The 13,606-nt window shown below is 39.9% G+C and overlaps 1 protein-coding gene across 1 annotated transcript in view; it reads left to right on the top strand.

The window, feature by feature from the left end:
• The window catches only part of ncanb (neurocan b), a 229,952-nt gene that overhangs the window by 99,028 nt on the left and 117,318 nt on the right, over window positions 1-13,606 (top strand). Inside the window, exons 7-8 of the mRNA XM_036586813.1 lie at window positions 709-1,467; window positions 7,613-8,764. Of these exons, the coding sequence (XP_036442706.1) occupies window positions 709-1,467; window positions 7,613-8,764 (1,911 nt within the window). The remainder of the gene's footprint in view (window positions 1-708; window positions 1,468-7,612; window positions 8,765-13,606) is intronic.

The raw sequence follows: 13,606 nt of genomic DNA, 5'->3' as shown, positions 1-13,606 counted from the left end.
TCAGTTTTCCTAAAATATAGGCTAATCATGTGCGTTGTGGCTTCATCACCCCCTATCCCCCACCCCAGCTCGTCTACCAGTATGTAAAAACCTCTGTGGGCTGCGGTTTGGTTTGCATTGTTAAAAGGTCATGATCTAGGGTCATGAGGTCTCCATATAAAAAAACTACTGGGCTGCATGAGCAAGTGTAGGCCATGTTTAGATTAATATTCATCATCACAACTGCTTAACATTAATCAATATATATATCAATAAGTTTTCTTCAGATATCTGTTCTTTAAAAACAACAAAATATATATATTAACTCCCTTGTGCTCAACCTGAATGGCTTTCACTCTTACTAGATAAACTTCTCTCTACAGCAGTAAAATAAGTCTATACTCCTCTACAAACATTCCATATTCATATGACACATGATAATTCTGGTGTGGGTTCTACAATATTGGGGAGCTACAGACTATTGGTTTAAAATTATTAGCTTAAAATGAAGGCTTTGCAGGAAATTATATAAAATGGAAACAGTGAGCTTAAAAAACATGGATTCTTATTTTTTACTTAAACAATAATAGCAGACATGAGCAATAATTAACCCCTTAAAGCGCATTTTGTGTCACTAGCATCCTCTGATATATTGTGTTTCATTGTTTTGCTATTGTCAATCATTTTTTGATCATTTTACAGTTAACATTATCTCTTCATATGTTACAGAGACAGAAGCTAAAGCACTTCTGCAGACTTCTGAGGCCTCCAGCTCAAACTCCACAGATGACTGGGAGCAGCTCCAGCAAAACGGAGCCTTCCCTCAGCCCTCCACCTGGACCGGCCTGGTAGACCTGGATAAGGAAGAGTTCAACTCCATCGCAGACAACGAGTCCTCTGAGATCTCCGAGGAACATGTGGTGATCCATCTCCAGCCTGGAGAGAGGTCAGTGCACTGGGGAGAGGATGCCACCAAAGATGGATCTCCTCCCGCTCTGGAGAACCAGGTGGACCTCCAAGGGGGCTCAGCCAGAGAGGAGCCCGATGAGAGAGAAGCGACTGAGGGTCACAGCCTGTCCCCCGACCCCTCCTTGACCACGCCATCCTCATCCACACAAGCTCAGACTAGCAACAGTGTCCTATACAACTTTGTCAACTCCATCATGAAGCCCTTGAGGTATTGGACGGGGAATGGAGAGATGGAGGCCTCCTCGACGGAGTCAAGCCTAATAAAGGAGACGTCAGAAGTGGTCAAGCCAGCCAGGATGAAGCCTAGTGTTGGACTTACGGCAAGCAAAGGAAGCACTGATAATGCTGTCTTGGAGCCTAAGCGGGCAGAACCTTCAACTAACCCCTCCACACTAAGTTCAGAGGAAGGGCTTTTGGAGCAGGAGAAAGAGGTGGTTCTGACCATCCCTGGACATGACCTGAAGAATCAAAGTAAAGCCCAGACAGAGCCTTCGATTTCACAAGCAGTGCCATTTAACGGTAAGAGCTTTTTCTTTTCTGAAGCATGCTGAGTGGAAGAACAGAGTGTGTCAGGTTATATTACGGTACAGATTGGTGTTTCATCAGCCCCAGCGGCAGAACTAAATCATGAGCGAGTCATCTGAAAACCACACAGCACGGGCGACACAAAAAAGGCAGAGGAACCTACGATACACAGTAATGTGCAGAAGTCCAAGACCACCTTTCATTTAGTCCAAACCAGCCATTAAATACAAGTTCATTTTTCAGCATCAGTAACAAGGCAGAGCAACATAAACTTAACAGAAAATTACACAGTAATTTCCCAGTTTGTCCACTTTTGTCCCTGTTACAGCTTTCATTCTTTTCAGGAGACTTTCTGTTTTCCAAAGAAATCTGCAGGGATATTTTTTTCCACACCTCCAAAGTTCAGTCTTAGAAGTTGGTTGCATTTTTTACTTCTTACTGTCCAAGTAATCCCGAACACATTCAGTGATGTTGAGATCTGGACTCTGGGGTGGCCAGTCCATTGTTCTTAGAACACCAGCAGCTTCTTAGCTTGATTTGCAAGTGTTCTTCTGTTTTGTCTGTTTCCTTTTCTCAGTGAGGCTTCTTGACAGCTACATATCCTTTCAGACCCATATCATTGAGGTGTCTTCTCACAGTGGAAGGACAGACAGAAACAATTAAGTGGACCTTGATTTTCTCCTCTCTCTCTGAGATGAAAGCTTTAAGTGCTGTTTATCTGATGGGGACAGTTTTGGCGTCTACCAGGTCTTGCATGGTTGTTAGGAGTTTCATTTTCTATGTATCTTTTAATCACTTTTGATATCCAGTTTTGGAATCTCCTGTTTTTTCATTATTTTTCCTTTAACTTTTCTCTTCCTTATGCAAGTGGATTCTTAACTAATATTTTCAGAAATATGTCCTGAGAAAGAAATAACGTGTACTTTTCGGCCATTTTGACTGGAAATTAACCGCTGAAAAGGCCAGGGCCCACCGGCAGTTTTACACATCTCTGTAACCTAAGGATAGAGCAGTCAGTTTGCATTAAAGTCCATGTAGTTACTGAACGATGAGCCTCAGTATGTAATAAGCTTGGGATTTTAGGGGACTAAATAAATTAAAGGTGGTTTCTGACTTCTGCACAGTGATATACATGTACAGTAGCGATGCACATTCATGCATGCAAACAAAAACAGATAAAGCCAAGACAGGCAAAAATGTGCTGGCTACAGAATCAACTAATGGTTCAAGGCTATTTTTAAAGGAGCTGAGTAGAGAAGAACATCATATAGTCCGCACAAGTATCTAATTATAATTTAGCTTAAAGTTGATGATATAATAAAATATTTTGAGTCAGCTCTGCTGCGGCTAGTTACATCACTGCATCTGGTTTGGCTAAATAACCAAGAGGCTAAAGAACCTAAATTAATCAGAGCGAATGTCTGAAGAACATAGCAAAATTCCATAAAATTGGTCATAAGTTCTCTTTCAGATATATTGTTTATATATTTCATAGGGCCTCCAAATGATTAACTTGATAAATCATGATTAATCACATTTGTCTTACCTGCAGAAATTTCACCATAAACATTTTTTTCCATTTAAAAAGCAGAGCAATTGGTAATAGTTACATGAGTACACAAAAAGCATCATAATCAATATGTTTGTTGCTTTTCAATGATTCAATAACATTATTTTCATCATCAAATGAACCTGAACATGAATATCAATAGGCTGAACACAGTTTCCAATTTATGTCACTGAGATCCAGTGAGAGCAGCAGTGGCTGCATGTTTCTTATGATTCTCCATGATTGTAGCCTTTCACTGTTATTCAGGGACTCTTAATACAGTGAAAGCTCTTGAGGGGAACTGGCACTTTCCACTTTGCTGTTGCTTTTGTTATTTTGTTGCACACTGATTTGTCCATAGGTGACCTGGTGACACTGTCCATTGTAGTCTGCTGAAGGTACTACTTTGAAAGCCGTTTAAAAAGCTGTATTTGGGCTTCAGCTTGCAAAGCTGGCCTTCAGTTTGCACTACTACAGATGGTTCCAAAGGAAAAAGCATTAATGACTCTGAAAAAATTAATTGGCATCAATAATTTATCAAGTTATTACTAACATATTAACTCTGACAGCCATAATATGTTATAACTTAAGTGTGGCATGATGATGGAGTTGGTGGGGTGTTGCACCACTAAGTGACTGACTGGGGTCAAGGTTGATTTTCCTTGTTAGAGTTCACTTGTTACTCTGAGAAGCTGGGGACTCCAATAAACAAGTAATACTTGAAGTTTTTCAGCACTCATGTAGTTGAATATACCATTTTAAGGCTACATGAGAAAATAGGTGTAGATATTGTAGAAGTATATCGATTTCATTCTGATGAACAGGGTGAACTGTTGATGTCCCAGGGAGCCCAGCCACTGGAGGTGGAGGTTTCTTCTCAGAAACTCTTCATTCTCAGAGAAGAAGAGAGTAGGAGGGGGGTGATAAAGAGGTCACAGTATTGAGATATGCTATATTCCCTACTTTCTCGCCTCAGGGCTAAAACAGGGAATCAATTCCTGTCATAGCTGCCCAGGCAAAGTGGCATATCATCTTGTATCACTAAGCCTCAAGCTTTTAAAAAAAATGCTAATGTTTTAAGCCTAAGGCTGTGATTGGAGAGCGTCTAAAACTGATGTGGTTTTAGCTCTATACATTTCAGCACAACTTTCCATTGGAGGCGGCATTAATACAAATATCCTCCTGCTGCAAGCCGTATTCAATGGGGGACATTAAAGTTTAATGCTGGGTGAAAATTTAGCTTTAGTCAGCATGCATTATTTACATCCGGATCTAATTAATGCGCCATGGCCGAGCCATCAGTTGAGCCGGAGCGTTCCAGGTCTCTTCCAATTAGAGTGCTGGGTGCAAGGTGCGATTATCGCACACACAAACATGCGCACTGAGTGAAGAAGTGCCAGAAAGGACGGCTGCAGGGAGTTGTTGCAGTTTTCGCCAGCCCAAATTGGGCTTTGGTGGCTATTTCATCCTTCACTGGCTCCTTTCGCCTTGTTTTGTGTTTGATTGGACAGCGGCTGTGGAGAATTTAAGCTTCACTCTGAGACTGCATGTTACGAACTCTGTCTTTGGCCCTGAATTCTCGAAAAATGAAAAAAAAAAAACCCTTTCCACAAGGGCTAGAGCATTTGAATTATGGATCAAATTCTCAAAGAGAGTCCTCTTTGAGCATCTTCCAGAAGAAGAAGCCTTGCAAGATATTCAAACGCAGCATGCAGCACAATGATTTCACCTTGATCAGCCATGGATTCTTCTGTAATGCATTGCAAATGTTCAGGAAGGCTTTCTCTGCCTACAGTTTTTATGCCTCCAGGGTTCAATAAAGCATGTAGAGTATCTCAGGAACATATGTGTAAGTGAGCGAGCGTGATTATTTATATCTTATACGTCTGGTTCTTCCTTTCTTTTCCAACTTCTAGACTCAGATATCATCATATGGCAGTCTTGGAAGCCAGACGAATGTGTTTAATCTGTGTTCAGAAGTAGCTAATTAGTTATTCATATCTTTAATTAGACAATTACTTGCCTATGTAAATTGTGCTGCGTTTATGCCTCGGCGTAACCGCTGAAAACTGAATAATTCATTATTAGTTAAATATTTCATCATGCGTTCGGAACATGCAATCTGCGAATATCTCGGCACGTGGCCTCCAGGAAACATGTTGCCTTCAAGGCAGCTTGTGTTACCTATGCAGCGAGTTCAATTATCCATGGATGTCTTCATTTAAAATAAATGGCACAACCCTAATGTGAAATATTCTTGACCTAAGGCTAATGTTGTAGGGCACAGCTAAGCATGGCTATAATTAGTTCAAACTACAGTCCCACAGTAAAAAACTCATTTTTATCGTGAGTTTGATTTAAAAAAAATAATAAAAAATTAGAAAATGCTGTCCCTGATTTTCAATGTTATTACCAATATACAGAGAGTTTTGTTTGTAGGCGGAACCTTATTTTAGCCACACTCATGAATCATAGAGGAGGAAGTGCGACTGCATCCCTGTCCTTCATGGCCACACGGGGAGCAGTTAGATCCCACTGTTTTGAAGTCTGAACATCAGTGCGTAACATGAGGAATTGTCAATACCGAAACGCATATTTTCTACCATTAATATTTTTTTTGTGTGTTTAAATGAGAAATTTTAATAATTTTGTGTGTACAACTGCTTAAAGCCATGTTTTCTAGTGTAGTGGCTAGCACACACTTTGTTTTTAAGTTCTGCTCAAAATTAGCTAAAATTGTCACTAGTGAAACAGTCACTTCTGAAACATTTGGTGAAGTTTTGGAAGCATGTTTATTGTATTGTTCGTGACAAAATGGAATGTTCAATCATTTGTTTTAATAAAATAAACATAAGCAAAATTGGTCTTTAGACTGACTTGGACTTTAGACTAATTGGTCCTTAAACTGTCTTGGACTTTAGACTGAAATCCTTAAGCACTCAAAGCAAAAGGATTTTAGTCTAAAGTCCAAAACAGTTTAAGGACCAATTAGTCTAAAGTCCAAGTCAATTGAAAGTCTAAAATGTGTTTTCAAATGTGTTTTTGAAATAATTCAATAGAATGATCTATAGGCTCCATCTATATAGGGCTTCACGAACGCAGATGGCCACACATCAACAGGTTAAAAATAAAACAAGCTTGAATCTCTAACATACTAATATTTCGGCGAGTTACTTCACCAGTAGTCATGGCATGGAGGGGCGGGAGAGGAATAAGAGTGGCCATGCAATCAAATATCAAGCTTGTTTACAATTAGGCTCTATTTTTCCTCAGGGTTCGAATTGTGGTGGAGGTCTTGGGGGGTCCCCTTGTGGAAAGTCTGACTATGAGGGGACCTATACAGTGATGAATACTGTTTTCACAATATATTTTTTTGAAGTTAATCTCTGTAGTCTTTTTTTCACAATTATTACTAGGCAGGAGTCTTTTAACTTCATATGTGCACTGATATAAATGACTGTTACACTTAGAAGCTGAGTTAGAACCAACTCATTTACATATATCCTATCCAGCCTACAGCAGTTTGGCATCACCCACCCATGCAGTCCTTTCTGAATGTGCCACATTACACGGCAGCCAATAAGAATAGAGTTCATTTACATATATCAGTCTTAAAGTCATAGTAACAAATTAGAAAATAAACTCGAGCCCAGCCCAAGCTTGATGCATATTTTGTTGGGTATCAGACCTCTAGTAGTTAAGCCACTGTGTGTAATGCCCTGTAGGACTAAATCCTCTCCTTTGTGGCCACTGAGAAAGTTCAGCCCTTGTGTATACTCGACATTCTTCAGCAATATTTGTTTAGTGTTTTGCAATGCAGCATTACTTCATGCTGAGTCACTGGAAACGCCATAATGACAACATTCTGGGCCTTGCAGCATCATTACTTTTTAATGCTGTCACACACTGATTAGCTGAGCAGCTAAACGCACAAACAGATGCACAAAAGCAGTCTTAACACATACGCACTGCTATAGAACGTCCTGAAGGATTATGTGTTTTATGGAGATATGAATGTATCATTAATATAGGATTTACTAAGTATCCAGACAGCAAGAAGAGAAAATGCTTTAGAATATTGGCATGATGTACGAGCATTAGTGCAAGCAACAGACCCCTCGTCTCTTAGTAGGCTTGTGCGAGTGCAGAGTTAAGGAAATTATTGCTGAAATTGCTTTCAAAATCATTTCCTCCAGTACAATAACGAGTTGCGTCTTTTGCCTGTTACATGAAAAAAGCTTCCAGAGAGAAAAAAATATAGTACATACTGTGTAATGAAGGATGAGCAAAACAAAAGTTAATTTAGCTGTGCAAACTTTGTCATTTGAATGGCAGACAAGACTCGATAATAGATGTGTTGTTAATGCATACTCTGAGATCATGTAGCTTGAAATAACTCCTGTATAAATGTCAGGATCTCTTAAAGGAACTGATGGATAGATAATGAGTCTACTGTACTGCATACATTAAAGCTAATTGCTGCAGTTTTGGAGGGTGCGGCATGTTTGGCTTGCTAATTAAACATGCATTTAAATAACGCTATCTCCTCCCCCTCGCAATGTTAATCACAGTGTGGTGTCATCCCTGCAGGAGTAATTGCGTCAGAACTGATGGAAGCCGTGAATCCCACAGCTGCCGCCAGTCCCTTGGGTTCTATAAGCAGTTTTGGCTCTGCGCCAGTGCTGAGCAGCCAGCAGGGATGGGCCCTGAAGTCTCTAAAAGGACATGGACCCTCGGGCAATAGCGGACTCCTCATGACCCAGACCAGTGGACCAATGGAGGCCAAAAGAGGGGCACTGGAGATCATGACAATCCCAGTCTCCCAGGATAACCATGAGAACTTCTCTGGGGAAGGGAGGGATCTGATTGAAGAGAGTTATCCGCTCCCTGAGGGTCCTCCCTCACAGACCTCTCTGCAAAGTCGGAACACAGAGGAGGAGAAAGATACTGACGGAAGTGGAGGGAAGGACTTGTTCAACACTAGCCAAATAAAAGGTACCACTCATTCCGAAGACCAGACCGTGGTTCTGCAAACCACAGTCCAATGGAAGCTTGTGAACCCACCAGCTAGGCCGACTGGTGCCAGCATCTCTGGACCCAAGCAGAATGACTCGGACAGCACGGCTGCTGCTGAGGCTAGGGGAGAGATCCTCTATGTGCGTCGTCCAACGGAAATAACCAGAAATGATCCTTTTAACAAGGTCAGGGTACCTTTGGTCAGAAGGAAACAGAACTTGAATGCACTTGTCACTTCTGAAACCCAACCTACTTTTGCTGCCACTACCCCGGAACTTTCTACAGAAGCAACAGGTGCTACAGATGGAAGCAGCAGCATCACTATGACAACAATTAACAACCAGATTCCAACTACAGATGCCACCACAACTGGAGATTTTGCATCCACCACAGATCCCATCATGTCCTTTACTTGGCTACCGGTGGTTCAAGAAGAGACTCATGAACCGCAGACACATTTGCCCACCACAACTGTGACCGATGTAGGATTTGAGACTATGAGTACCACACTTCAGCTGACCACGCCAGATGCCAAGGAAACCTCCCAGCCGGCAGAGTCCAGATCAGGGGTTTCAGAGTCATTTGTGGTAGGCCATGGCTGGACAACACCCGGACAGGACTCTTTGCCTGCCGAGAGCCAGCCATCTACTACTACAGGGAAAGTAAGTGGAGATAACTCAAGCGAAGCCATGGCCGACTTCGGAAGCACCCCTACAGCGGCTTCAGGTAAGTCTCTCTATTGTTTTGTCATCCACATTCTCCATAACCACTCGTCCTCGCATGTATGACAGTGTTATGATTAGCTTGTCCTTTGCTGAGTACCGCATCTCATCTTAAGTGGCTTCAGCTCACAGAGAGAAGGCTTCATTTTTCATGCCGTGGATGTTTCCTATTCCCTCTCTCTCTTTGCAACACAGAGGATAAGTGTAAACAAAGAAAGTGCAAAGCACCACATTGAAGCAGCCCTAGCACAGTAATTAGAAGGTCAGAGGCAGTGCAATTAGGGAAGCAGGCTAAGGCAAAGATCTTAGTCCCGAGCAAATCAATGTTGACGGAACCCGGTAGACGTGTGCAGTAATTGACTCCAGTCTCACTCACTTGTCCATGCCCATGTTTTAAATTGTACAGGGTGTGTAAGCTCAGCTTCGCCTTGTTCGGATTGATTTTTTCTGGGTGGGAGACTCTTGGGGAGCTTTAAAAGACTACAGACGTGTAGCTCAGCAAGCAAAGTAGTGGCAGCGAAAGCGGATATATGTGGGTATGATGAATGCCAACTGATCTGCCTTCTGAAGTAGAAAGAATTTCCAGAAGAACCGGTCAATTAACCTGTCTGTAGACCTGCTCCTACTCAATAGCCATTGTGATTATGCATTCTGGGTAGCTTTCAACGCTTATTGCTTCTTACAGAGCAAGCATATAGGGCATAATTAGCTTGATTGTGTGTGCATGATGTTGTGTAACTGGGTTAGATTGATGTGAAAGTGTTACATGAGCAAATAATTAGCATGTTAAATCATCACTTTTATATCAACACCTTGTAAGTGTTTTCCCCCTGGTTTTTATTTTCAACGCTTTATTTTACACTGTTTGAAATCCAGCTGCTCCTTACATTGTGTGACCATTTCATGATAATTAGAATTTTAATGATTCAAAATGTCTTTAAAAAATTCCTGCTTTGTAAACATAACTTGCATAAGAACCATGTTTTGCTTAAATGGGAGGTTCACAACTTATTTCCTTAAGAACTATGTTCCATTATTATTTTGCAGAGTGGCTTTGAATTGAAGTGTTTACTGAAGGATTCACTGAAATAGCTTCAAATATCTGTGTTTTTATGGATCTGCCAAGTACTATTACGCTCTGTGTGGGGAAAATGAATGTACACCACTGTTAGCTTGGTAACATAGTGCAGGAAAAAAAAATAAAATCTGTCAAGTAAAAGTTAATTATTAGGTGAATTATTATTTTCATTATTATATTACCCAACTTTTAAAATCAACAGACTGACTGCAATGTACGTTAGGCTGAACATTCTTGGGGGGACACAGGAAGTGGAGATGCTGATGTCAGGACTGCAACTACTAAAACATTAATAATAATACAGAGATATAAACTGTTTAGTAATTTTATTGTAGCAAAGACTTACACGTGTTTGTTTTGAGAGAAATTTGTATTCTTCTATTTTTATTAATATGTTTTCAAAACCTGCAGTAGCCATGCACTTTTTAAGTTAACTACGCATTTTCATTAAAGCTGGCCGAATTACTTTCCTCAACAATAGCCATCCGTTTACCAATTTGTCCCATAGTGACCTAATTATGTTTTTATACTTTTTAAAAAAATCATCTTACATAATAATAACCATTCATCAACCACTGTATCTTCCGCTCAATGTGTGTTTCAGTGTTAAAGCTCAGTGACTGTTGGCGTGACACAATTGATTACCGCACCACATATCAACAATCCGATTGGTCACCGCTCAGTTAATCTGCATAAAGTTTGTCTAGAATGAGAAAGCAGAGAGATGATGTGCATCACCGGTCTGACGTGCCAGTCATATGTATGTATTGTCATCTCTCACCACATTATAGTGCAGTATGACGTGTTCTGTTCGATGTAAAGTGTCAAAAAATTTCAAAAATGCAAATAATTTAGCACGGTGTCTTTGTTCACATTGCATATGTGCCGCTTAAAATTTCAGCACCCCCAACTTAAAACACATGCCCTCATTAAGCAGTCCATGGTTGTTCGGCAGCAATAGCCTATTCTAATGAACCTCACTTCTTGCCAGAAGAATGCTTATTGCCATTATTATTAATGTTAAAAAGTGTAATGAAATGGTACTTAAGTGAAATGTTAGACCAGAAAATATGGGGCCAAAAATATACATGAATAAAAGTACAAAAAGTATCTAAATTTGAATATACTTGAATATATATAGAGTAAAGAGTGCTAGTCTGCCTCTTCTTAGAAGATGAATTAGAATTAGTTTCATTTTGTACTAATAAGAATTGCAGGGGATGCTTTAGTAAATAATTGAATGCAGAGGAGCAGGAAAAACAAAAGTCTTATGTTCTTTTGAAACCTCAAAGAACTTCAAAGGTCTAAATGAAAATGTAAGGACTAAGAATATTTTTTTTTTCTTTCGGAAATGCAATTGTGTACGAATGCAGTTACTCCATTTCAACTTTACTTGAGTAAGTAATGTGGTTAAACAACACCCCATAGCTGTGGTAAAATCACTGGAAAGTGTGGCCTGTCCTGGTTTATTGCTGTAGTAACTGTTTCAGGCATTTGTTTTATAGTATTGTTCAAGTCATTTATGCGCATGGCTGTTTGAAGATGTGTTGGATGTTCTCATTTTTCCTGGATGTTGTATGAAACAGTGCAGCTAAAATTCATCTTGTGCTCATATTCAGCACAACAGCCAGCTGGATAGAGTCTCTCAGATCTGTATTCAGTCACTGTCTCTCCTAACCTAGCTCTGCGCTGGCCCAAACAGCTGACACTCCGCAACTTAAAAAAGGAACTGACAAGCAAACAGAGCAGTTAATGAAAAGGCTTGGATGCTTTGAGAAAAGAAGGAAGAGCCCTGTTTGTCCTCTTTTTTCCCCGTGGTGCAGGTGGAAGTTCGTCGGCCTCTTTAATCAATGATGCGCTGGTGGAGAGGCTTCCGCTCTCTGCCGTTCCCCTAGAGGCCTTTTAGGCATCACGGAAGGGTCCTTTGAAAAATGGCCGCTTTCACCGCAGTCATAACAGCATTGCCATGCCAGCCCGCCTTTAATTAGGAATAGGCATCATCGTGTGATAGGTTGAGGAGGCGCTGCGTCCTGCATGCCTCTGCCGCTCTATCAGTCTCAGTGACATGCCCTGGAGCTGTGTGAACACTCCAGCAGGCCGGTCAGCGCGCTCCCAGGAGTAAATAGGCACATGTCTCGTACCCTCTCAGTACAAACACAGTTCATGGAGCACACACACCCACACAGAATAAATCGACGAGAAGCACAAGGATGATTTCTGTAAGCAGAGCAGAGAAACTAGTGGGTGAGTGAATTAAGGGAAACATTCTTAGATGAGTAATTTTTTTTTATAGCACACATATGATAAATCACCATCACCATCAAAACATGTATGATCATCATTTTCAGTGTAAAAGGTTTACGTTGTGTTTGTGTTTAACTTGATATACATTGATAATATTACAATCGTTTTAAGAGAACTTGATTTTGAAATGATTTTAATTTTATCACAGTCGAAATCTCATAATCTTGCGATCGGAATGGAATCGAAATTGTCCAAAAAAATTTTGTTATGCGAACATACCCTACAAATATTTGCTCAAATCTTATTTCCTACATAACTGGAACTAGGATTATCAACTGGGCAGAAGCCAACAGGCTAACAGACTTCTCTATTAATATTTAGTGTTAGGTTTTGAAGTACTTATTAAAGCATTCACTGTAAAATTGCAAATTATTTTTAAATTTATATTTCTAATTTTAAAATGCTAGCTGTGCTTATGTTTGGGTGAAAATTTCAAAACCAATGGAACAATATAAATGTAACAATATAAATATAAATGTGAAAAATAGACTTTTTAAGTTTATTTAGTCTCACGAGAACGCGTGATCTAGCAAAATCCATTACAAACAGGGGTATGCTAAAACCCCTCTAAACCCGCTCCCAAATTTCTCTAGTCCGTGCTTTTTTATGATCCAGAGTATTCAATAACGCGAGAAAACAAGCTAGCTAGCGAAGTGCTATTGTTAGCCAATGGACTTGTAATGCTTCTTTTTACTTCATGCATTTACTTCAATGCGTTCTCCGTACACACATCTACATGCTTAACTGAAGTTTTTTGGGACTAATGACAGGCTTGTTGTCCATTAGACAATGTTGATGGCCAACCATTCCACTTTTAGTTCCACCTCCACCGGCCATTGGATTGGTTTAGAAATTTAGAACACTTTATAATATCAAGCCTCTATTAATATCTTAATTATGTGTCATTATGTGTCCCAAAGTCTGAAAATCAGTGTGTAACATTAAGAATTGTCACGACCGAAACACACATTTTCTTTAATAAAGCAAACTTGTTTGTGTTTTAATGAAAAATATAATGATTTCATCTGTTCAAAGCTGTGTTTGCTGGTCATGTACAGGCTAGCATTTTAAGTTCTGCTCACAATGAGCTAAAATTGTCACTACCAAAACAGTCACTACTGAAACATATGCTGATGTTATGTATGTAAGGAGTGTTATGATTGTTTTGTTAGTGACAAAATGGAATATTCAGTCATTTGTTTTGTTAAAATAAACATAATGGATTTCAAAGTCTGAGTCAGTCCTAATAAAAAGTCCTCTGACTTTAAACCAATTCGGTGGAGTGATCTATATTTTAACCACTTAATAAAGATTAACTAAGCAATGGGGAAAATTATTGATCACATAAAAAACGATTAAATCATTGAAAGAAGACATAGATGATTACTAAGTAGTTAATCATAATGATTACAAATTGTTTTATGCAGTTAAGTACACGCTTAACCCCTTTCTGCAGGCCTCCAT

The sequence above is a fragment of the Colossoma macropomum genome, unplaced genomic scaffold (assembly GCF_904425465.1).
Source record: "Colossoma macropomum unplaced genomic scaffold, Colossoma_macropomum, whole genome shotgun sequence".
Taxonomy (NCBI): Eukaryota; Metazoa; Chordata; class Actinopteri; order Characiformes; family Serrasalmidae; genus Colossoma; species Colossoma macropomum.
Note: the sequence above shows the minus strand (reverse complement) of the source record. Positions and strands in the feature narration are given on the sequence as shown.